The sequence below is a fragment of the Pygoscelis adeliae genome, unplaced genomic scaffold, assembly GCF_000699105.1.
Source record: "Pygoscelis adeliae isolate BGI_AS28 unplaced genomic scaffold, ASM69910v1 Scaffold112, whole genome shotgun sequence".
Classification (NCBI taxonomy): Eukaryota; Metazoa; Chordata; class Aves; order Sphenisciformes; family Spheniscidae; genus Pygoscelis; species Pygoscelis adeliae.
The window spans coordinates 561,653-587,290 of record NW_008824232.1 but is presented as its reverse complement, the minus strand read 5'-3'; the positions used below and the strand labels follow the sequence as shown (position 1 = coordinate 587,290).

At 52.9% G+C, this 25,638-nt stretch overlaps 1 protein-coding gene across 1 annotated transcript in view; it reads left to right on the top strand.

Moving 5' to 3' along the window:
- The first annotated feature begins 2,259 nt into the window (after window positions 1-2,259).
- The window catches only part of CRHR1 (corticotropin releasing hormone receptor 1), a 27,562-nt gene continuing 4,183 nt past the window's right edge, over window positions 2,260-25,638 (top strand). The window contains exons 1-9 of the mRNA XM_009334886.1: window positions 2,260-2,298; window positions 10,767-10,851; window positions 19,918-20,037; window positions 21,294-21,379; window positions 22,479-22,585; window positions 22,987-23,107; window positions 23,375-23,528; window positions 23,782-23,842; window positions 24,715-24,787. Of these exons, the coding sequence (XP_009333161.1) occupies window positions 2,260-2,298; window positions 10,767-10,851; window positions 19,918-20,037; window positions 21,294-21,379; window positions 22,479-22,585; window positions 22,987-23,107; window positions 23,375-23,528; window positions 23,782-23,842; window positions 24,715-24,787 (846 nt within the window). The remainder of the gene's footprint in view (window positions 2,299-10,766; window positions 10,852-19,917; window positions 20,038-21,293; window positions 21,380-22,478; window positions 22,586-22,986; window positions 23,108-23,374; window positions 23,529-23,781; window positions 23,843-24,714; window positions 24,788-25,638) is intronic.

Genomic DNA, 25,638 nt, shown 5'->3' with positions numbered 1-25,638 from the left:
AGCATGGAGCTGTGTCCTAGACCCGCGATGCACTCAGCCAACGGGTTGAATCCAGGCTGCTCGAGGGTGCGGGAGCTTTCTCAAGCCTCTTTTAGAAAATTTTGCATTTTCAATTGGGCTTACTGAAGTGAAAGGTGACACAGAGGTGGCTCTGCAGTGTGTCTCATCCTGTCACTTGTCAAGGGTAGGGATGTTAGGAGACCTAAGAAACAGTTTGCTGAATTTACCAGAGCTTTGCATATTTTCAAATTTCTTTGCCAAAGCAATGACACAGTTGATTAAATCCAGCTAATGCCGGAAGATTTATGTCTGTGTTGTTTATTCCCTTTAATTACTGGGCCAGGACCATTTACACTTTGGGGCCTGGGATGGGTCATTGGTTGCACCCGCACGCTGGGATGCAGCCCTGCCTGGCCACTCTCGCCTTGGTCCAGCAGATGCAGGAAGGACCTTGTTCACCTCCTGCCCTCTCCCATGCTTCAGAGACAGAAAGCAGCTCACCGAAGATGGATGGAGGCTTCAGCCATGAATCCATCAAAGGGCACTGCCCTCCTATTGATCTGTCTGTGATATGCCATGGTCCGCAGCCGTTCCCAGAGGCGGAAGCTGTGGTTGGATGAAGAGGGAAGCATGGTCCAGCACCCCATGAGAGGCTGTTGGTGGATGTACCAGCATCAGGCAGGGGAAACATCTTTGGTCCCCCAGGATGGTGACCCCAATGGCAATGTCTTCCATCATCCCCTCCGCAGCCACACACCTTGGTTCTCCTTATTTCCCCAAGGAAAGAAGAAACAATAACTCGCTGCCTGGCTTTCTGCTGCCAGGTCACCACGGGCAAGTGGAGCCTGGCTTACTCCCCAGGGTGGGCGCAGCAGCCACAGCTGCTGACAACCCCCCCCAAGCCCCAGGTGGATGCAGAAGGGATGCCCTGAAACTGCCCTGGCACGGGGGAGCAGGTTTCACCCAGAGAGAGATTCATCCAGCTCAGAGATGGACCCAAGCCTGGACATTGCATGCCCAAGAGACAGGGGATGTGGGGGACCCCTCCTCAGGAGCCCACGGTGGAGGCTGCCAAGGGATGGCAGGAGGTGAGACAGAGAGGTGGGACAGAGAGCTCTTAACGTCTGAAGCGGGCAGGGGCATCGTTAGCCAAGACCCTAGAAGCATCATTCAGGCTCCCCTGCACCACCCACTCCTGCTCCCCACCTTCCCCAGAACACGTCCCCCAAACCAGTGCGCCTCTCCTCTGTCAGTTCAAGCCCCACTGCTCCTGCCCCATTGCCTCTGCCCCTTCCACCACCCATCCTAGGAGAAAAACCACCCTCCCAGCAGCACCCCCACCTCCTCCGTGACTCAGTTTCCCCTGTTATGATCAAGCTCCCCCAGCACAGCCCCACTGCATGGAAGGCTGGGGGCACTTGAACATAACTTGATCATACATCCACCTGACCCACATCCCCTCCTTGTCTCAGGAGCATCTCCCTCACAAGGAAGGTCTGAAGCCCGTTCCACCCCATCCCTAAGGGAAGGGGAAGGGGAGTCTCATCTCCCTCCACGTTCACCAGCCAGTTTGCAAAGGAGCTGCAAAGGGTGGTGGCAGCAGGAGGGGAAGCCTCCTCTTCCCCCAGTCCCTCTGCCAGATCCTTGGAGATGAATCCCCGAATACATAAACCCTCCTGCAAACTGCAGCCCCAAGCCCATTGCATACACAGACGGGAGCCCACAGCCTCCGCAGGAGAGCCCGCAGCAGTGACTGCAAAATGGGAGTGCGGAGGGCAGAGAGGGGAGAGCCTGGTCCAGGGGGAGTCGGAGGGTGGGCAGGTGGGGGTCCCCGGGCCGATGGGAAGTTTCTGCTGCTAAAGATGCTGAGGAAGGGAAGGAGAAAGGAAAAAAAAAATAAAATACAGTTGGAAGGCACTAGGGAGGTGGAGGAAGAAAAGGGGGAGGAGGAAGAGGAGGAGGGAGAGAAGGGGGGAGTGGGAGGCTGGTGAGGAGGGATGTAGCCCATCGCCAGGCGAGCTGGAAGGTGGGAAGCCAGAGGACCGGCTCTAAGGGAGGTTATAAAAGGCAGGAGCAGGTCGCTGAGCAAAGGGGAGGGTGAAAGGTACCTGCCTGCCTCTGTGCAGCCCCGCCGGGACCCGGACACGGTCCTTTGCACAAAGCCCAGAGGATTTTATCCCCGACAGCAGAAGCAGTCCAGCAGGAGTGGGGACCGCTGCCAACCATGCCCCGGAGAGCTGGGCGCAGTGGGGGTTAAGGATGGTGCCCAGCCTACGTCCTGCCCTCCTCCTCCTGCAGGTAAGATGCTTTTAAGTCCTCTTCTCCCAGAAGGGCCCTTCTGCCTTCCTCCCCATGACCCCTCCGCACCCTGCACCGCTTGCTTTCTCCACAATGACTTTTCCATTTCTTTGGAGGAAGAGAAAAGTAAAAGGAGAAACAGCTACACAAAGAGCCCTCAGGAGAATTCCTCCAGTTGAGGCACAGGGGCTTGGCAAGAGCTCACAATGCCCAAAAACTAGTGGGGAGGGGGCTGGAGTCAGTGAAAGGATCATTAAAGGGGGGGAGACTTGCAGCCAGGTCCTCCCGAGCGCAGTCCAGCTCTCCCAGCAGCTCCCCGCCTCGCACCTCCCAGTGAAACCAGCTGCCACCAGTTTCCCTTACACTGCTGGGAGGGGGCGGCTGCTCTGGGGGTGTGATGGATGAGGACAATGCAAAAGCAATGCCTAATTGTACCCCCCCCAATTGAGTTTCTAAAGAAACCTCTCCTTTTCCCCCCACCCACAAAGCACAAGACTTTCCTCTCTAAATTGCTCACTATGGAACTGTAGCCACTGCTAATTTTGCAGCTCTGCACAAAATGCAAATGCTTTGTCAGAAGCAATATTCCTCCTCCCAGAGGGCTCATCAAGAAAGGAAATGTTCCCAGCCCAAAGCATGTTTAAATCCCAAACCCTGGGGAAACGAGGAGACGAAAAGGTTTCCAGTGAAATCTTGAACATTACAAACCTATGGAGGCAGTTAAACAAAATGATCAGGTTTTTGATTAAACCTCTGTGTCAAGAGGGTTAAAAGAAAAAAATTGCCTGGTGCTCTGCAAAATGCTGTCTCAGTGGCCCAGTTGTGACTGCAGAGTTAAAACGGCAGAAAAAGCAGAGGGTCAGCCCTCCCCGTTAGCACCATTGCGGTTCGTACATCGCGGGCTGGTTTCTCACCATGCATCACCGGCGGTAAGAGCAGGGAGGAGTATTTAGCTGCACCTTTGGGATAGGAAAGTTCTCACCTAAGCGATGAGAAGAGCTAATATGCGCCAGGCAGCCTCATTGCCAAGTCGGTGTTGCTTTTAAAAGCTCCTCTTCTGAGCAGCTGCTTTCTCCTATAACTGCACACCCCTAATCCCATTTTATAGGAGCTCTTTTGCGGTTATATTCCCCAGTTCAGGTTTTGTTTGGTTCCGATATAAGAAATGAAGGTGAGACAGGGCAGGATCTCTTCCCCCCCAGCCCAGGTCCTCCTTGACCAATATGTGGGGACACTGTTGGCAAAGCCACAGACCTGGTGCAACAGGGGCAGGGTCTCAGATGGGCACAGCCAAGTGAGCATGACAGCTCTCGATAGCTACTGTGTGAGAAAAAAGTGGACAGAAAAAAAGCCCAAAGGTGCTGAGACACAGCTCCCATCCTCTGCCAAACCTCCTCAGGCGCAGGGGTTTCCCTAGCCATCCCTAGGTGTTCCCCAAGGATGGTCTCCTTGTGAAGACGGGAGGCCAAATCCTCAAAAAGCTTCCAGAGTTTGAGAGCAAAACCACTCCTGTATTGGGGCTGGGACAATGAGGGGGTCACGAAAACCAGCCCCAGCAAAGAGAAGTCTCTCCCAGCTAGCTCCAAAAAGAAACACCCCATCTACAAAACACCTCTTTGCAGTCAAACTACATTTTCTTATAAATATATGCATTCAAAATTCAGACCCTTTTCCAGCACAATCCCAACCCTCTCCTGGGGACAGCATGGGCCAAAGGACCATGAAACTCCAGCCTTTAGTGAGCGCGTCCCTGCAGCCATGCGTACCCACAGCAGCGTCCAGCCTGCGAGTACAGAGACCCGCAGCAGTCCAGCTGTAATGGAGAGCTCAGCAGGGGCGAATCTCCCCTGCTTGGGTGAATTTTGCAACCTGCAGATCCCTGGGCTGGCACAGCTACAGTGTTCCCCACGCACCTGGCGAGCAGCTCCAGTTTAGCATTGATTTGTCCACCTTGCCTTGCTGGGTAGACATCCCTCAGGGGGTCGGACAGGCAGACCAGGAGACAGGCAGCCAAACCTGCTGCAAAATGCTCTCTGGCACCCTGCAAGTCATTTCAACAAACTAAACAAGTGGTTAAAAAGAAACAGTTCACCTGCAGCTTTGTCAGCAACTGATGACATTTCTGGGGCTGATAAAACTGTTTGCAAAAGCATTTTGTGAAAAAACAGAGTTTGATGCTGGGGGTGGGGTAGTTTCCCCTCTCCCTTGATCAGCTCCAGCAGCAATAAGCCCAAAAACCAGCCCCCTACCCCTTTTCTGCTCACATCCTTGCATAAGATGCGGAGCTGCAGTAGCAGGACACGCTGACCCTGGGGATCTCTTCCAGTCCTCGCTTTCCTTAAAAGCCGGAGTTGATTCAGTGTGTATGAAATCATCCCCGTGGTTTCGCATCTCCAGTGAAGAAGTGAATGGAAATGGCACAGCCTGTTCCCAGAATAGCTGCTCTATTGCCATAGGATGAATACATAGAAACACGATGAGAATAGCCTGCACAGCCGGCTCAACCCTGCCCTGAAATATAGCTCTGCTCACCAGAAATCCTGCACAGGGCTGGCTCAGAAGTTTGTTGTGAGCGACAAGCTCAAGCTGAGGTCCGAGTCCACAGCATTTAGAGAGGCTGCATCTGTGGTTTTATCTTGGAGAACCGTATTTGGACCCAAAGGAAAGCACAAAATCATTAGCATGGGGTTCCCTCAACAAACAGAGCCCAGGAGCCGTTGTCCAATGCTTGAGAGCTGTCACTCAGGAGCGGGTGGCTCTTTCTGAAGATGGTATAATATACCCAGAAGCCCATCTGTTGTTTTTCCTTTTTACCCCTGACTGTATTTTGAGCTAATAGAAGAGACTCTCCTTCTCTGCAGTGTCCTGCTTTATTAATGAGTCACCCACCCAGAAGCAGTCGCCTCCATTCAGACGGCAGAGGGCAAAAGGTGTTGGCCTTTTGCAGATCATAGTCCCTCTTCCACCCTGAAATCCCGTACTATTTGCCCTGGAAAGGCAATGGCAGATGTAGCTTTGGTGTGGCCAAGCTTTCCCTAGCTGTGAATGCAGAAAAACTGGAGGAAAATGATAGGTGAATTAAATGGTGGATGTCCAGCCCAGGGTATGACCCTAAAAAGGTGATGGGTGAAGGAGGCTTGGGGCAGCCGAGATGTGGGTCTTGGGAGGCAGCTGGGGAAAACAAACCTCCAAGCCCAAAATGAAAATATCTGTGAATGCACACAGGTCCCACATGTACAATCTGCAGGAGAGTTTAATACAACCACGTTAGAAAAACAGCCGTCTCGTGTGCTTGTGTCCATCACTCCAACTCTTCTTTAGCAGCCTTTGCTCTGGCAAATCTGGATGCCGTAGGAGCCGCTTTGATTCACGCAGTGTCCCCTTCGCCAGCTTGTTTGTGCCTTTAGCTTCCTCTATGCGAATGCCATTGTTCTTTTTTTCACCTGTCCCCAAAAGTCCATGCCCCTTTTGATAGATAAATGAAGTCAGAATTATTTATGGCAAGCGAGAGACACCAGAGCTTAATCCAGAAAAACCTTTAATTGCTCATAAATCAGGTTTTACAAGGCATTCATTTAGCCCTGATTGATATTCTTTTGTTAGGGTCTGCATCCAGCACACTCAGAGGGAGAATCCAAACAGAATAAATGCTCACACCAACGCCTCTGTCTACACAATGACAGGGGCTGGCCCTCTAATATGGCTAAGTTCATAAATTCACAGATTTTAATGCCAGATGGAGGCATTCTTGCTGCCTGCTCTTCCCCCCGAGTAACGTCAGCCACAGAAAATCCCCCTGTGGTTCTTGCTTTGAGCCTCGGTCTGCTGCCTGCGTTTTGCCTTGATGCCTTGATGCTAGCAGGGCTTCTGATGTGGGATTGCACGAAAGCAAGTGAAGGAGCACCGGGGTGCTTGTTAATAAAGTGGGGGTCTCGGAGAAACCTTGAACTCGGGGTGGGAAAGCAGGTCACTGTCAGGGCTAAGGCAAGGGGTTGGAGAGGGGGTCTTTCACGGTCCACATGCTCCCTGGGTGTTTCATTCGTGGCTTGGACTGGGGAAGGGACTTTTCCAAGTGAAAGCCCTCAAGGTGGAGGTGGTAAGAAGCTCACCAGCTGCAGAAGACAGTGCCTGGAAGTCAGAGGAGACAAGGGTAAGGAGATCACCCACAGCAGAGTGAAGGCAGGGGACAGGGAGGGCTGGGCAGCAGGGGCTGGAGGCACCGTGGCCACCTCCAAGCACATTTGAGGGGGCAGCTCTTTCAGTCAGGCTTTTCAAGGCCACCTCCAGCATATGGCTGCGGTGTTGGCAAGGTGTGCTGCTCCGTGCCCTCCCTTCCCGCACTGCTGATGTTGCTCTGCCATCCGAGGTTGGCATCCAGCTCCTTTAACTCTCACTGTATTTAACACCCAAAGTCTGGCACCTTCTCCTGCAGGCTCGGGGCTAAGAGCAGGCTCGATCCCAGCCTGACACCCCAGGGAACCTCAGCAAAGGTCCAGGACAGAGAGACTGTGCTCAGCCCTTCCCCCGCCCGTGTGTCCTAGGAGGTCTTTCTTCTTCCACACCAAGTGTCTCAGGGGGCAGCAAGCCCAGCCAAGCTGGGGAGCAGAACCAAGAGGTGAGAAAGGTCCCTACAGCAAAGACAGCTCCAGGGTGGCTGGTGCTGACCACCCCACCATCAGTCCCGCTGACCTCTCCAGCTTTGTGCAAAGCCACTGGCTCGAACTGCTTCATCCTGCTAATCGCTTCGCTCTCCAATTACGGCCTTGTAGGCAGTGGAAAACCCAAGCCCCATCTTAGATTGCTAATTAGCCATAAGCCATCTATCTCGCTGCTCAGAGCTGTCAGCCCTTCCTGCCACGCAGATCCGATCTTGTTTGAGGCAATAAGATATCAAGGGGGGACAAGCCTGTCTCTGGGTAGTACAGGGCGGGGGGGTTGATGTTTGACTCAGATGTGAATATATTAATTAATATCTGTGGATTGCTTTGGAGAGGGAAAGCACTGCAGGGGGACATTAATTCCTAATTGTTATTAATTGAATTTTGCTGCTAGGTCAGTGGCAGGTCAGAGACATTGATGCCGTGTGTGTGTGTAATTTTGCTGCTCACACCCACACCAGCAGTGAGACCCCCCAGCCTCCTCGTGCCGAAGAGCTTGACACCATCTCAGCCCGCTGCGCTGCATCTCCCGGCCCAGGGGACCGGCCACCCCGTGTCCCTTGTGGGCTCCAAAAAACCCATTGGATCATGGCATCGCATCAGGGCACGGCAGTGGGTCCGGATAGAAGCAGCCTGCCCCACGTGGTGCAGCACAGCCTGAGCGACTTTAGGCAAGCGGTACTCAGTACCTCAGTTTCCCTTCTGGGACATCCTTGACTCGGCGGGTGGTGGGATGCTGACTGCAGCTGGTGTTTGCCGTGTATGGGATGCAGTAAACACTGGAGCAGCGTCAGGTTTTGGTGTCTGAGCCGTGCAGTGAGGACTGGTGGGGGCCGGCTGATCCCGCTGCAGGAAACGTGGGGACGAAAGGAAGGAGCGTGCTGCTCCGTGAGGTCCGAGGTTAGCCCTGCACCATCGGCATCTGCTGCGATGCCTCCCCATGTGTAAAATGGAGACATTAGCAGAGCCTGGAAGGGAGCTGGGTGGATGCTGAGGTGACAGCAGTGGAGCCATTGGTGGCTGCTGATGGAGGAGAAGCTGCTGCCAGTGTGGGGCCTCATGGGGCCCGTGCAGCTCCCAGCAGAACCATCATCCCTGCGGGAGCAACTTCCCGGGCTGACTGGGACCTCCGTGCAAAGCGGCTGCTTCTAGAAAAGCAGATTGTTTTTCTTTCCCCATGCAGCTGAACGCTCAGCTGAACCTCTCCGGGATTTTGGCAATCTGAGAGAGGTCGCAGAGGCGTTCTTCGCTGCAGAGCACGATTTGCCGTAGCCTATGTCAAAGCAGGGCCGGAAGGGCAGAGGGACACAGCCCATCTCTGGCCTGAGCATGACCCACTGCTGTTTCGGGGCTGTTGAGGTATGCTTGGCTCCAACCCAGCCAGGCTGGGACCTGCTGGGCACCATGTGGCATCTTACGGCAGCAATGCCCTGGCAGGCGAAGCTCTTCAAGGACAGAGCTTTGACCTAGTCTCTCTGCAAAGCCTGGGGAGGGGTTAAAGTAACCCTCGCAGGACAAAACATAGAAGAGAGCCCGCCTGTCAGGGTACCAGATCAGGATGCTTTTGGCTTGTGCAAATCTACCTGGAGCTGCCGCCTTCCCCAGCTTATCCCCCTCGAGCTGGGGCTGACAGGAGTGGGAAAAAACCTCTGCCTGTTGAGAGCATTGGCCACATTGCAGTGAGACAAGACTCAGAGCCTGGTAAAAAAGCTGTTAGGGTTTGTTGTGTTTTGGGGAAACTTTTTTTCCTTCTTTCTTCCTTGTGTAGCGGTTTCAGCTCATTTACAAAGCCTGCAAAGAGCCAGAGACTGCACTGCATCCATACACACCTCTAGCTGTAGTTTGGTCCCTGTTGCTGCTCACTGCCAAGACCTCTCCCTGTGTCTGGAAGAACGGGCACTGCCAAGCTGGGGCAGGCTGCAGTTAGGAGAAGCACATCCAATTAACACTTGAGAGCCTGTTCAGGTAGGCAAACCATCCCGGCCCCTTTTGGGAGGAACTCTTTTTTCCCAGCTGCCCATACAAAGAGCCACCAGGTCCGGCGGGCACCAGCTGCGGGCATCAACAGAGAGGGGAGCCGACCCCGCAACACCGCACTTAGCCCATTTCTGGAGTTTGGGTGGTCTCAGCCTTTGGCAAAGAGACCCAGGAGGTGCCCGGCTCCTGGAGGACCAGCACAATGGGAGCCCCACGCAGCACCCGCTCTCGGGGCAGGGTTTAGCTGCCGGATCCCCTGTGCCATCTGGAGTAGTCATAACAAGGAAGCTATACTCAGCTCCATTTATACGTCTGCCTGACATCCCTCTTGCTGTCAAAACCAGCTTCCCAAGGCAGTAAATAGTTGTTTGGAAAAGAGCAAGTGGGTGCTGAGCTTGCCTCCGTGTCTGAATAAATCCTGCTAATGCTTTGGTAAGGCACAGGGGATTGCTGGGTGTGCCAGCAAGAGCAGCCAGTGTTTATATGGCTAAAGGGCAAGCAGAGGATCATGTCCTCCCTAGCCAGAGCAGTTTTGAAGGTAAATGGCACTCGAGAAGGGAGGTCAGGCACTAGGGACCAGCCTGGCCGATGGGGAAAACGGAGGTTGTTGTTCATTGTATTGGCTCAGCACAGGACGGCGTCCGAGCCCACCGCCCTGGGGAGCTGGGAGCTCGTATGAAAGCAGAGGAGCCTGCAGCCTTTCCTGCCTCCAGGCTCAGGTTTGAGTTTCCCAAGGGATCTGCATGTGCTTGTATTTCGGGGCACGGCTCTGTTGTTCAATCAGTCAGCGGTGAGTTTTCCTCCAAGGGGTTTGGTCAGTCCTTGCAGGGCAGGCTTGGGGTGAGAGAAGTGGAGTTATGCCTCATCCATCGTCGGCATCCGTCCCCTGAGCAGAGGGGATCAGCCCGTGTCACCATGTCACCCTCTCTGAGCTGGAGGAGAAAATGGGCAGCTGCTCTGGTAGAAACCTGTGTGTTTTGTAAAACAGCAGGTTCCCTCCTTCCCCCATCTGCCTCCCTGGTGAGCCTTGGGTCAGCACCATCCCTCTGCCGTCTTCCACTTGCAATTGCCTTTCTGAGTTCTAGCTTCCCCAAACTCCTGCAAAGACACCATAATTCAGAAGTAGCTTTTCCAAAATAGCTCCCCACGTAGATGGAGTCGATGGTTTTCACTTCCAGCAGAGCTGCAGAGCCGCCCGGGGGCTGCTCTGGAGAAAGGATGGGATAGATCCTGGTCAATGCTTCCCAATGCCATGGGAATGGCAGTGCCTGCAGACAAGCCCTTCTCCTTGAAAAAAGGCTTTAGCCAGTCCCAGTTGACTGTGGATCAGATCTCCTTAAGGACGTGTATTAACATCTTCCCGCTGACAGCTTACAAGGCTGCGATTTTAATAAGGTATTGAAAATCTGAGCGTGGTGTCAGGCTTATCATGTTTCCCCCGTCTGCTCTCAGGATGCAAAGATGCTAAAACTAAAAGTGTTGATTAAACTGCTAAATAGCAGAAGCTCCGTGGCCTGGCAGGGGCTGTGCAGGGCTGCAGTATGGTTTGCTGAGGGGGATATTTGGGGCAGCAGAGGATCGGTGGGTGGGAAACAGAACAGAGAGCGTCAGTCTCACAGCACCAGGCTGGATAAGCCCAGCTCCTCTGGGCTAGGAAACCTGTCCTGCGAATGGATACATGTCCATTGTGCAGCTTTGGGGGTGGCATCCACCAAGACGTGGACAAGCTCAGATCTGACCCACCTGCTGCCACGTCCAAGGAGGGATCGGGGGCTGGGGAAGCAGCATATTGCACATATAACCCTGCCTGTGGTCTGCTCTCTCCCCGTGCAGGCATTTCTCCTCTGGGATAGCCCAGTTGCAGCCTCCATCCAAGAGCAGTACTGCGAGAGCCTGCCGCCTGTCACAAACCACACGGGTGAGTGCCCTGCATCCCCAGCCCACCCTAGGCATCCCCAGGGGACCCTGCTGGCAGGGATGGCTGGAAGAGAGGGTAGGGGGTGTCTCCGAGCTGATCTGCAGCTGCCCAGCTCCTTTTTGGGGGGCGGTGGGATGTGCTGAGGCTGTGTTGCAGCCCCATGCTGGCTGCTGCAGCAGCCTCTTTGCAGGGTAACAGTTGAGGCAGGTAGAAGATGCAGAGCTCAGGAGAGCTAAAAATAGACAAAATAAATGTCTGTTGGGCTGGGCTCAAGGGGGAGGTGGGCAAAGAGACCTCTGCCTCTGCTCCCACGCTGCCCGTTCTCTGCCATGCCCAAGGACACCAGGACCTTTGTCCCCTATGTCCATCCCCCTCTGCCATCCCCCTGCCCAGGGGTGACAACTGGAGATTGTGACTTTCTGTGGACACCACATCACCAGTGCAGTGTGACCACCATTTGCTCAGGGCTCGGCCACGCTCCGTGCCCCAGCACTCCTAGATGTGTGCCACTGAGCACTTTGGGACACCACCAGCCACGAGTTGCTTCTGGGGACGTGGCCATGGCCAGGGCTGGCTCAGCAGAGCTGGGTGACACCAGCAGGGTCATGGGCAGCTCACTCCTACTCAACACCCGTACATGGGTTTGCATCCAACCGGGTCAGGCCCAAGATGGGTTTGTGCCAAAACTGGCTTTTAGCCTATATTCAAGGCGTGACTTGGATGTCACCTCAGCAGTGACAGGTCTGGTTCAGTGACAGGTTTTGGGGGAGGAAAGGTGGCTGAGAGAGGGGAGAGGAGAGGAGCTCACAGGGACAAAGAGAAAAATCTTCCCCAGCTCAGGGATGCTGCAGAGTTCATTTTCCCATGATTGAATGAAGACCAGAGCAGACACCAAGCAATTGCCTGACTTGCCCCGGTCCCTGCTGCTCAGAGCAGCTCTCTCCATCAGGGTGACGGATGGCCGCAGAGGCCCAGCACTGATGGATGGCTGCCCGCCACCCAGCTCCCATTAACAGCAGCATTAAAAACTCCTTCTTAAAAAAAATTACAGCTTGGCACCAGCTGATTCAGTGCCTGGCTGAGCCCAGGCCACCACGGCCCTGCAAGGAGCATCCCCAGAGCATCCCCAGCCCAAGAAATGGAGGCAGAAAGCCGAGGGAGAGCAAGGCTGCCGGTGGAAATGGAAATGCCTGTGTGTCTCTGGCCTGGATACAGTGCAGACAAGAAACCTGGTCATCACTCATGTGCTTTGCTCCCTGAAGGTTTCATCACTCTGCTCAGCAAGGTGGTGGTTGTCCTTGGCCATGTTAGGCTGTGACAAATTCCATTTGCTTTCTTCTTACTCACCTCACCTGATGCAACATGTGCCCAGCTCGGTGGGCTCTGACCCACAGAAGCACCAGCCAAGCACCGCAGGGCCCTCTTGCGATACCCGGACCAGCTGGTGGCACGACCCAGGGCAGCAGCCAGGTCCCAGAGCCTCCTCGTGCCCAGCCTCATGGCCTTTGCCACCCACCGCTGGAACCTCCTGAGCCCAGGGGAGAGGGCAGAGAGGGGGGAGAATTTCTGCCATGGCTTTGCTGATGGATATGCCCTGCAATCACCGCCACCCTCAAGCAGTGAGTGCTGCTTTCTGCAAGGACTGGGCTTTGCTCAGTAGGGATTTATTAGCGTGAATCCAAGCAGGATTTAGTGTACCTCAGTGCCCATCACCCTGGGACAGGGGAGCACAACATGTTAGTTTTTAGATTTGCAAAATCTCCAGCACATCCATGCATCCGACCTGTCATCCCTGAGTAAGACTCATTAATTTGGGATGGGGCTGGTGCATGTGAGAGCCGCTTCCAGCTTGAGGAGGGGGCTTAGAACAAGAGGTAGGGATGAAACTAATTGTCTTATATCTTCTGCTTGGTAAGTGGAGCTCAGCGCCAGCCCTCATCCTTAGGGTCCATTTAAGCCCTGCCTGATTCAGGCAGCGATTCCCAGGGAGGGATATTTACAAAACTGGAAACTTTGTTTTGAGGCTATTTAACATGGAGAGTTGTTAGGATGATGATAATGAGAATTGCAGCAAGGCCGTAAGATTTAATTTGTTAATGTCTGCATAACCCTTGGGAAATGGCACATGCCGATAACACGAGCCCAGTGGTCCTCCAGCACGCGGCTCGGCAGGGCATCAGTTGGATGCACAAAGGGGCCCTGCCTCATGCCTGTGTGCAGCATCCCTCCTCTGAAAAATAGCCCAGCGTGGGCTCTCCTCCTCTCTTGGGTCACCGGTGCCTTCATTATTTAATATCTCGTACTTTTTAATGAGGATGCATGGCTGAACAGTGATATCACCAGGGTGCCAGCACTCTCCAAGGTGCATGCACCAAGCTGGAAAGATCTCTGCTCACAGCAGTGTGGTGGAGACAGACCCGGGGTGATGCTCACCAGGCTCATGGGGTGCAGGTATTGCAAGCAAACATCTCATCCCAGGAAGAGGAGCAGCTGAGTCCCACAGAGCTCCCCTGTCCTGCCCTCTTATCAGCATTGATTTACCTGTCTTCCTCTAAGCACCCTGTCCCCAACGCAGGGCGATGTCCCTTGGCATTCAGGCACCCTGCACGGGTGTGATGGTCCAACCTGACATTTTAGGTATCCATCAAAAATACTTCTTGGTGAGCCCCTGATTCTGGCCAGTGCTGGGACACATGGGCATCCGCACACAATTGGCCACCCCATCAGAAAGGCTGCTTTCCTCAGTAGCAATGAATATTTTCTCCTCCAGGCACAAACCATATCAGGCTGGACTTGAGGTCAATGTCATGCACTAGGAAAGTCAGGTCGGCTGCAGCCCCAAACATCTGGAAGCCAAGAAATTCCCAGATTAGGCTTGAAAAGGAATGCAGCGAAGATCAGCATCCCTTGTCCATGGTGCCTGTCCCAAGGGCTCCCAGCCTACAGATTGCCTCAGGCCGCGAATTTGTCTTCCTGATGATTTCAGCTCCCCGGGGCCTGTGCACAGCTGCTTCCCGCCTTGCCCTGCCACAAAGCCTGCCCGGGGGGCACAAGGTCATTTCACCCATCAGGGCGAAGCATCCCCCTGCAGCTCCGCTTCCCATCGTGGCACTTCCCTGGGGAAGGAAGGGCGAATCTGAGCAGATGGGAAAGCCTCTTCCTAATTAATAGATGAGGTTTTTCCGAAGCAGCCCAGCAGAAAGCACTCGAGCAGAGCGAGCTCGGAGCACTCGCAGGGTTGTTTTGCCGTTTGTAGCATTCAAACTTGGATCAGCCCAAGAAGCTGGCACCCAATTGCTAATAGCCCTGGCCGGTCCTGACTGCACGATTCACTCCTTTAAGCCATTAAACTGTTATCACAACAAATTGTTATCCTCAATCCCTGTGTGTGCTCAGGAGAGAGAGGGAAGCACAGCTGATTCCTTCCCAGGGAAGAAATGTTTCCTACCACCACAAGTTCACCTAAAGCAAAGGAAAATGATACCAATGCTAGGCAGAACCGAATAGAAATGTCTTTTTTTTTTAACTGGAGGTTTTTTCAAGGAAGGGAAGGGAAAGTAGCTTTGCATTTAAATAAAGCAAATCAAGTTGGTCCAGGTATAGCAAAAACCTGTGGCTGAGAAGCACAGGAGAGCAGAGAGCGATGAGAGCATTTCCTTCGCAGGCACTTTATCAGACAGATTTGGAAATACGTTTCGCAGCGGGTGACAGTTTGACCAAGAGAATTTCCACCCCCTCCTGCTCAGCTCCCCAAACCACTGATGCTGCTCCAGGAGTCCCTTCTCGTGCCGCTGCTGTTTCATTCATTCACTGACTCCCCTGGGGAGAGACTGGAATTTAAATTCATAAAGGTCAAATTAACAACATCAGCACCTCTTTTCCTTTCAGCCTCGTTGGCATCTCTCCCACCACGGCAGAAATACTGATAAAGGAGCTGAGCAGAGGCTAAAGAGGCAGCAATGAGTCCTGGCAGGGACTTAGCACTGAGGGAGAGCAGTGATACTGGGGCAGGTTTGGGAACCAAACATTGTGAACTCACCGACATGGAAAATCATACTGTTTTAAGTATATACTAGTATCGATAAAGCCATTCTGCTCCATCATCTAGGAAACAGGGTTGTCAATAGGAACTTGCTTATATTCATAGATTTTATTGTAGTGGAGGAGGGAAGAAGGTGATGAGGTTTTCTGGTAGGAAACAGTGTCCTGGCACATCTCAGCATGAGTGGCAGCTACAGCAGTTAAACTGTACTTTGGACTGGATGTAGTAAAATCGTTGCCAGCTACTCTGTTCAGTTGTAGCCAAACTAGAAGTCTTTGCTAGGAAAACTCTGCCAGCGAGGGATTATGCTTCTTTACTCACCCACCAGCAAAGCCCAGCCAATACCAGGGAATAAACCACTTGCTGCTACCCTTGGTAATAACACGACTCCAACCACTCTATGGGTCATACCAGGAGAACAAGATATGCCCCAAACCCAACCCACTACATTATATATTCAATAAATATATATGCTCCACAGAAGCTGTACATGGATCAGTCTTAAGTGATGATGTTGAGCAGATGCATCGAATACCAATGGCAGAAGCTAGGTTTGGTGCCTCCTATTTATTCTTCTCCAGAATAGCAGCAAAGACCCAAGGGGACAGTCGATGGTGAATAGCAACAAGCCGAAAATTCATTACAAAGACATTTTGCTATCATAATGCTTAATTAGCCTGTGTAATTATTTTACATTGAGGATCATGGAACTTGAATGCTTGCGAGGATTGCTGGGGATTTTTTAAGGACTGGACTCTTACAAAGCTAAATAGAAACACCCAATGCCACTGAAAGCAGTGCTGGAGGTAGGGTGTGAGCAAGGATCTAAGTATTTTGAGACAATCACAGTTGCTCCCAGCCATATTGAGTACCAAACCCTGACTCAGAGGGAAGGTGAGCAGCTCCACCACCCCAATTTCAACCCTGTTTTAACATAAACTGTCTCCCAGTACCATTTCCCTCAATGCCTCAAGGTGTTACTCAAGCATTTAGCACCTGAGTGGCTCTGCAGCTGGGATCGAGCCACCCCTCCTTGGCACATCAGTGCCTTGAAATAAGAGCATCCCCCCCACAGGCCCTTGCTTTGGGGCAATAAGGTGCGAAATGGCTCCTTCTGCTCCACCAGTGTGGTGGAGCTGCCTGGGAGGGACAAACGACCTTCTGCGTGCTGGCTGCAGTGAGTATATTTTGATTAGATGTGGAGATGAGGCCCTGATTACCAAATGCAAATGCTGCAGCAGAGACACCGTCAAGGAGCCAGAGGCTTCAGCCCGCTCAAGAGGCAGTAGCAGCAATGCAGTCATCAAGGACATCAGGGATGGACAGAGATAATTGTGGTTGAGTAAGAGCTCAGGACACATAGAGATATGAGCTAACACCTTTCAGCTGTTACTCAGCCTCCTGAGACACCTTAGATAAATAACCCCATCACTCCCAACCACGGGAATGAGCCTGTGATTCAGATTTCCATTGTCTCTCCTGACCCCTTTGCATTGCATGGGAGAGGCTTCGCCCTTCAAGCAGCCTTAGTGTCACTAGGGGCACAGCAGCAAGCTAGGATGCTGTGCTGGTGCATAGATTTGCCCAGTGTGAGATGACGATGTGTTTACCAGCACGGTCATATCAGCACAACTTTTGCTTTAGTCCTCTTCATACCATCCTAGCAATGGTTTGATGGTACAATAACACCTCAGACCTCCTGGCATCAGCTCAAGAGCACCGTGGCCACACATCGGGTGGTGCTGGCCCAGGATAAACATGCTCCATCCTCTTTAAATTTGCTCAAAATCTTTTGGCAGATTAGCTGGGCCTGGAGAGCTCTACCCTGCCGGGATTCACAGAGCTGTGTGGCTTTAGCTTGGAGCCATCTCAGGGGCCTCTGCGAGTGGTGGAAGCAGGCTGGAGAAGGATGTTTCATATAAACAGGAGGAATATTGCTATAGTTATCCTGAGACAGTTATTGTGATATAGTTGTCTCAGTGTAAGTCCCTGGACAGGCACTTTTTTTTTTCAGAAGAAAGGAAATGCTTTATATTGCTTCAAAGCAGCACAACCCAAAGGAAATAGGGTGAGAAGGGATTTGAGTGACTTGCCCCATGCCACATTCCCCGTCTCAAAGCAGGACCAGCTCCTTCCTACCCCAAATGCTATGTTTCTGTGTGGGAGGGAGCCAAATCAGGGGGACTGGGTGCAGGTAGGAAATTCATTGACCTTTCTTGCTGTAAAGCTACAAAGACTAAAACTGTCTGTGTAGCCAACGGTGCTGAGAAAGCTGGAGCAGACATCTGCAGAACCTGGGAGAATAATCCCCCTGCAAATACGGATGGGCCACAAAGCAGATATGAAAGCATTTAGCACTGACACATATAATTTCCATGCTAAACAATGCTCTAAATGCTGGGAGCCGCGTGCCACTGGGGAGCAGCTGGAGCAGACGGTCCTGCTGGGCAAACATCACAGCAACCCTCACAGCATTCTTCACCTTTGTCGTTTTACTTAACCCTTCCCCGGCAGGAGATTTTTTTTCTTCTCTATATGCTGGAGAGAGCAGAAAGAACAGCATCTGCTTTCTGCAGCTTTTCTTCATCAAGCATTTCTCAGTGTGAGCCCGGGAAAAATATTACAGCCACCCACTGGATTAAAAACTGGTGGGACAGACCTCAAAATGCTGCCTACAGCGGTGCTGGGCCGAAGCCTGCTGTGCACAGGGTGAAGTCCCAGGAGCCTCCTACAGCCTAGCTGAGCATGACCTCTGCTCAGCCGACTGCAGCCCCCAAGCCCGAATGTCACCCCACACCACAACCCCGACCCATGGGGAGGGGGCTGAGCTCCTGGTGATGCTGCTCCACCTTCACCCCGCATCCCTGCCATGGTGGGACTGCAAGACCCATCCACTTTGTTTGTCATCTGGTGGGTGTCCATAGCGCTTTAATGGGAGTGCCAAGCAGCATTAAATCAAGTGCCTTGGAGAAATGTGGAGATATTAAATCCAGACTTGAGCGGACGTATAACAGAACGATGCCACCTTTGTCTGACCACATCATTTCCATGAATCTATCTTGGGTTTGGTTATTAATGGCATTGCTGTGGTTTTGTTTTACTGATGGAGAGTACCATTGCCACCGCTCTCTGGCTCCGCTGACTTTTAATTACTGAGCCTTCCTGCTTGTCCTCCCTGAGCACTCTGCATCTGTGCCCCAGCACAGCCCCTGGGATGGAGGAGGGAAACTGAGGCATGAGGGGATGAGGAGAAAATGGAGTTTGTGCTCAGCCCCACCGGTCACAGGGAGGGTTTTGGATGACTGCATGAGCTGCTCTGGGCATTAGCACTGTGCAAGCCCCATTTTTCTGTGCTGGGTTATTCCAAGTGAAGCTTTTCCTATTCCAGATATTCAAGCAGCTTCTCACCTGAGTGGATTCCCAGGTGGCTAACGGAGAGCACTTGCAATTTAACTTTGTCCTTAGTTGAACCAATTACCAGTTGTCTTTTCTCTACCTGGATGAATATTATCATAAAATTTTAAACAGGGACTTCACTTGCTGTGACCCTCTATTTCTCTGTCAAATTTGGGTCAAAACAACTAAGGAGCTCAACAAATGCTAATGGATGCAGATAAGCACAGACATGCATGCACCACATGATTAAATGCACCTTGTTTCCTAAGAAATACAGGCTTAAAACAGTTAACTTAAAGTGAAGGTTGCCGCAGCAACCATACACATTAGCAAAGCTAAAAGCAAAGGTCACCGTTAAAATTAATTTCTCACTACAAGCTATGGAAGGCAGAAGGTAACGCTCACCACGCTCTGATGCTTCCCCAGCTCACATGCTTGGAAGTTGTTTTCCCTTGCAATGATGTTTGAAGAAAACCTTTTCTTTGTACTGAAAATTTGCTCTGAGAACATCCCAAGAAACCAAGGAAGCAATTTTTCAGATAATCAATGAAAACAAATATTCCCCTATGAAGACCTTCATCATATTAATAACACAGTATTTTGCTTTTTTTTGTTGTCACTCTTTAGCCAGATCTATCCATAGGAATTTTCAGGAAAGGCATTCAAGTAAAAACCATCGAGTCCAGGTGGAGAGGAAACGCTGTGTTCTGGCACCCAGAGAGCTGTGAATTGGGGTGTTTTGTCTTAGGAAATGGCAATGCCTGTCTCTGCGTCGGCAGCACAAACACCTCTGGTACCCAGGAGTGGTTTGCACTGAACTCTGCCCCTTCCAGGGCCTGCTGCCCATCCATCTGCTGCCTGTCAAGGATTGTATTATATGGTTATTACAGCCGTTGTGCTTCCTACCTCACTTTGAGATGTAGCTAGGACATATTTAGCTACAGTACATGTTGTTCTAAATATACACAAATTATACATAAAAAGCCTGCAATCTGGCCTACCTAATGCCTACGTTAGCACACTTGTGTAGCTGGGAAAAGCACACAAGTCCTGCTTGAAATCTGAAATAGCAGCAGCAGACTTGGAGTTTTCTTCCCGGGAAAGGCTGGAAGAGACCAGCGGGAACAGCTAGGAAGGAGATCTTACAGCCAGGAGGTTTGAGAGGATTGGAGGGGCTCTGAGGAGCATCCCACCAGCACCAGGCTGGAGTCACCACTGGGAAAGAGAAAATCTGGCTTATTGCTGGCTGTTGTGGAGCTGGATGCCAAAGTCATGGTTGAAGAAAGGAGCAGAGCTGGAAGACCAGAGCCAGGGAACCCCAAGCTTACTTGGGAAGCCAGGTCAGAAAACCAGGCTTGTGCCAGAACTGGGCTTAACTCAGGTGCTCAGACAGGACCAGGGCAATAGTCATGGCCAGGATGGATCAACCAGCCCTTGGGGAGTCTTGGCACAGACCCCATTTGGTGAGTGCCACGAGGCTCTTCTGGGGGCTGAACTTGCAGCGACCCATCAGCTCAGCCAGGACTGCAGCCCCAGCTTTCCGGGCAAACCTTGACCCTTCAACAGCCTGGAGCTGGCCCACGGTGGCCCACAGACCTCCACTAACCCTCTACCCTTTTTCCCCGCAGGTCCCCAGTGCAATGCCTCGGTAGACCTGATCGGCACGTGTTGGCCCCGGAGTGCGGTGGGACAGCTGGTAGCTCGCCCTTGCCCCGAATATTTCTATGGCGTGCGGTACAACACCACGAGTAAGATGAGCAGCACTGGTGGGGACATGGTGTACGAGGGATGGGAGACTTCAGGGACCCATGTGCATCAGGGGCTGTGGGGCATGAGTGACAATACATTTGTGGGTACAGAGCTCTTTGGGAGGCTCTGTGGGATCCATCAACCAAAAAAGAAAAAAGCCCTTATATCCCAAATTTCAGGGAGGGTGGTTTCACAGCAGCAGCTTTATAAGCAGGTCCTCCTGGCCATGCCCCTGTGAAGGGAGAGAGGGCTGATGTCCCCATCTTGGGGACAGGGCAAGAGGAGGGAGTGAGCCTGCCCTGCTGCTGGAGGTGGCACAGAGGTCTGCAACCCCCAGCTGAGCAAGGAGTTGGGGACCTTGCAGCTCATCCCCTCCCAGCACGGGTGACTGCATTGTCACTGCCAATGACATGCTGGGAGCAGGGGATGAAGCGAAGGCACTTGAAAAGTGCCCAAAGCCATTCCTAGCACACAGTTGAGTTTCTGACCACCCAAGTGCTGCTTTTGATGAAAGAAACATCTTGCTTCCTGTAGGAAACATCCATTTTCCCATCCCACACGTTTTGGCAGCAGTGGAAGATCGCATGCATATGGCTCCTACTTCGTGGTGCCTCTTACGCCGCTGCAGAAGTCTCTTTGCATTTATCCATACTTGTGCCTGCCTAAGACCCATTCCCAACCCTGTCCCATCCCATCGCCCTGATGAGGCTCACGGGCTCTCCTGTTAATAGCAGAAGTCCAGCATCACCCCAGTGCTGGCATCACCCCACTGCTGACACTAATCAGAGACTGCTCCGGGGCTGTCGTGGCCGTTCCTTCCCAATTAGCCTTGCCGCTTGCCGTCCTTGCTGGGAGGTGACAAAAGCTCCTAATGCAGGGAGAGAAGTGAAAACTTCACACTGCTGTTGCAGCAGCACTTGCAGGATGGCACGTGATTGCTCAAGCAAACGGCACAGAGGAGGGGAAAAGGAGAGTCGACCTCATGCTGTTCCCACTGCATCTCAGTGGTGGGAGGTGTCAGGGTCCCCCAGTGCCGAGGGGCAGAGCTGGTGCAGACTGAAAGCCCTTGAGTGGGTCTGAAGTGTTCCAAGGATTTTGGTTCTGCAATTGCAACCAAGGCAGTATCTGAGCTGGCTTCAAAGCAAAAGATGCCCCTGGCTTGATGCCAATGACCCCTGCATTAGTGTCATTAGGTCATACCTTTGTGCCCACCCCCACACACCATTAACCCTTCGACGTGCACCCTCTCTTTCAGATAATGGCTACAGGGAGTGCCTCGCTAATGGGAGCTGGGCAGCGCGGGTCAACTATTCCCAGTGCCAGGAGATCCTCAGCGAAGAGGTAGGACCTCGGTAGCCCCTTGGCCGGGCTCTTGGCAGGAGGGTGAGGGGACAGACAATGGAGTTTTGAAGGGCAACAGCATCCAGGTCAGGAATGGCCCAAGGGAGCTGTGGGCTGGGCATGCAGCAGCATCCCAGAGATAAGGTTGCATGCAGCATCTATGACCCTCTTCTTGATTTGCATTTTCATTCCCTGCCAAAAATAAAGCCACGCCTGTTTCCTTCCCTGTTAAAAATCCAAGAGGATTTGCAGTGTGAGGTCTCCTGGCCCCAGGGCCGCTGGGTGCAGATCAGCATGCCCTCCAGCCCCGTCACCCTCGTCCAGCTCCCTCCTGACACAAGCACTCAGTGCAAACCCCATCCCTCCCCACTGACAATGAAATAAAGGAGATGTTCAGGAAGCTGAAAGGGATAAAAAAAAAGGGAGCCAAGAATTACAAGCCCCTGAGCAGGCCAAGCCACCCCTCAGAGCAGAGAAGAGATACAGGCTGTTCATTTGCAGTTGATACCACCTCTGGTATTTAAGATGCTGATATTTCTTGCCAGGATTGGTTTTCTCACTCAGTTAATTGCTAATTCACAGGTTGGATGAGTGCCTAACAGCAGGAGTGATCAATTAATTTAATTACCACTCACACCTTCCTGAGATCCCCTGCTCCCTCTGCCCAAATTCATCCCAGCCTCTCAGCTGCCCCCAGGGCAACGGGGAATGAACTGAGACATCAGATGGCATGTTGCTAGTGAGCTCGGCTGAATTACATCAGGATTTCCCCAGATGATGGGTTGGGGATGTCCCAGCGCGGAGCAGGGGTGATGTAGGGGCAGCAAGCGTGAGCTGCCCTGGCATGGGTAGGATGTGAGACGCCTGAGCCCTTTGCAGGGCCAGGTTGGTGCCTCTCCTGTCCACATTAGTCCCATCCAACCAGCTGTGTCCCCTTCCAGCCCCGTCTCCACTGTCCTGCACCAGATGGGCTCCAGCTGCTTTCTGAAAAAGGGCCCAAAATTTGTGGTGCAGCTCTTGGAGGTGATGTGGTGGAGGAAGTGGGTTTGTGGTGGTACCTGGGGCTGCTGCTGACCCACTCCCCATCTCCCCCCACCAGAAGAAGAGCAAGCTGCACTACCACATTGCTGTCATCATCAACTACCTGGGGCACTGTGTCTCACTGGGGGCGCTCCTCATGGCCTTCGTCCTCTTCATGCGCCTGCGGTGAGTGACCTGACCCACTGCTATGCTCCTGCTGGGGGGACGAGCCCAGGGAGGTCACCCCACAGCCCTTGGGCTAGGGACATACTAGCCCCTGTGTTTTGCCATATCCTCCCCCATGGCTGTTGCTCTCTAGTCTGGAGGGATTATGCCTCTCTCAGGGTCATTTTCCTCCTGCTGCTTTTTTAAAGCACTGGGTTATGGAGGCAGAGGGTCCTCCTTGGTGCCTTCCACCTCCTGGCCTTGGTTCTGCCCACCTCACCCAGGGCATGGCCCCAGCAGCTCACCCTTGGGGTCCCAACAAAGACATTCAGCTCCACAAACAGCCCTGTCCCCCAGCCCACATGTGGCTGGCCCCCAGACACCCACCATGCTCTGATGGTCCCTTGTCCCCTCTTCTCCAGGAGCATCCGGTGCCTGAGGAACATCATCCACTGGAACCTGATCACAGCCTTCATCCTACGCAATGCCACGTGGTTTGTAGTGCAGCTCACGATGAACCCAGAGGTGCACGAGAGCAACGTGGTAGGTGCAGCTCTGCCAGGCAGCTGGCCTGAGCCTGGCCCCGGGTGGCTGGGGTGTGTGGGGAGCTTGAGGGTCCTAGATATGAGGCCACAAAAGCTGCTTGAGGGCCCAAATAGGGTTGCCTGGTGGTTGGTGAACAACCCAGGCTTATGAGAAACGTGGGTTCAATTGCTCTGCTGGGGTCTGTGCTGCTCTGTGCATCAGTTTCCACTGTAACACAGTGCTCTGCTCTTCACCCTCCACGTCTCCTCCTAACCCCCTCGGCAGGTCTGGTGCCGCTTGGTCACTGCCGCCTACAATTACTTCCACGTCACCAACTTTTTCTGGATGTTCGGTGAGGGCTGCTACCTGCACACAGCCATCGTGCTCACCTACTCCACAGACAAGCTCCGCAAGTGGATGTTCATCTGCATCGGCTGGTGTAAGTACCAGGATTTCCCCCTCACCCACCAGGTGCCCAGGGTTTTAGTGATGGATGATGCCCATTTCCACCCTCTGCTCCAGCTCTTCTTGCACCCAAATAGCTGCAAAAAGGCTGCCAGGAGCAGAAGGATGGGATTTGCATGGCCATATCATCTCACCCGGTGGTTTGCCCTGTGTGAGAAAATCCCTGTTACAGCATAATTTTGTGGCAACGTTGCATCCCTGAGACTCATCTGTGTGTTCACCTGCAGGTATCCCCTTTCCCATCATCGTCGCCTGGGCCATCGGGAAGCTGTACTACGACAACGAGAAGTGAGCCTGATTGCTCTCGTTCCCCATTCTCCTTTCTATCCCCATTCCCTGGAGACCAGTTGTGCCAGGGGCTGTGGCAGCCTGGAAGGGCTGAAATGAGGCAGGGTACATGGAAAGGGTGGGAGGAAAAAAAGATCATATCCTTCCATTCTTTCTTTTATCCCACCTTTAGGCTTTCTGCCTGCAGCCGCCTGCCACTGCATTTTTCTTTTCAAAGTGCAAATGAGGTTTTTGGAGGGGGAAAAGGCGAGATTAAGCCAGAGCTCCTACAATGTGTTTGCTAAATGGAGCTGGGATTTAATCTACCAGCAGAGATATAAGCTACCACCACCTGAGCCATTTTCACAGAGACTTGCTAATCAAGGACTTAACAGGCACCTGAGAGTTCATCACATAGGCTGGGAAGTTAAAAGGAGCCCATTTAGATGAATGGCAGCTTGTCTTGTTTTTCGGTGCTAGTGTTGCCCCCCGACTTCAGCAGCCCTGTGCTACACACACAAACACAGCACAAACCCAACAAGGTGCTCCCAGGCCACGGATACACCTCTGCGAGCTCCCGCAGGGTTTGCTGGGGACAGAGCCAACCCAGACCTGTGTGCGTGTAAGGTTGTCCCTGCTCATCCTACAATAACCAGCTCCCACATCCATACAGGGCCCATAAACACCCCCACAAGCCCCCATGCACCTCCATATACCGGGTTCCTGGGGAAGCTATTCCGTAGTAGCTACAGCAGTTTAAGTTGTAGTGCTTTCACCCTATGGATGGTGACTTACAGAGACTGTGCAAGGACAGGAGTAAATCCAGGTCACTCACACTGCAGGCTTGTCCCCGACACCAGGTGTCCCTGACACCGTTTGTCCTTGCCTTGCAGGTGCTGGTTTGGGAAACGAGCGGGAGTTTATACCGACTACATTTACCAAGGCCCCATGATCCTGGTGCTTCTGGTAAGAGCAAAGCGACCTTGCTTGTTAAATATAGGGTCCTTCCCGTCTGCGCGTGGGATAAGGCTGTTCCTGAACAGGGTCTCACCCCCTCCTTCAGCATCGCCCCGCTGCAGCTGGCTGTGCTGCCCCACAGCAGCAATGCCGCTCCCCCTGCAAGCCCAGCTCCCTGCACCCAAACTGCACCTTGAGCAAATTTGGGCACCTAACCCACAATGAGAAATAGCGTGCACGGATCCTGCTGGCTTGGATGGGCTAGAAAGGGAGCCTGGAGACCTCACTCCGATAGGGCTGCTCCCATCGGCAGAGTCCCGCATGCATGGGTAAGTCTCTCCATCCCTGCCCTGGCACTATTTGGGTGCAGGTAGGTGCTTTGCCAAGCATTCGCAGCAGCCTGGGGACCTCAACCCCATTCCCTGATCCACATCACTTTGCTCCTGGCCCTTGGCTGAGCAGTGATGCTTGAACCAGGGGTCATATGGACCACAATTTGCTGGGGCTTTGCCCTTTTGGGAAGGGACAAACGAGGGGCAGAGGTGGCAAGTCACAAGCAGCAGTGCCAGTGTCCAGCTTGCATTTGTAGGGGGAAAACTGTGCACAAGGTCCCACAGTTTTTCCTCCCTCCTTGCCCAACGCTGAGAAAACCCGAGAGAGTACTAGTCACTGGCACCAACCGGCCTCGCTGAATAATTGAGCCTCCTTCTTATTTCCCAGCCCATCAGGTAGCCAGGCCACTTCTAATTTGTGTCAATTCTGCTCAGCTCCCAGTGCTGCCTTCCCATGCCCTCATTAGCTGTTCGGCAGCAGGGAAAGTGGCCAAGGGACTCCTTGCCGCGGATGACACCCCACCTCCA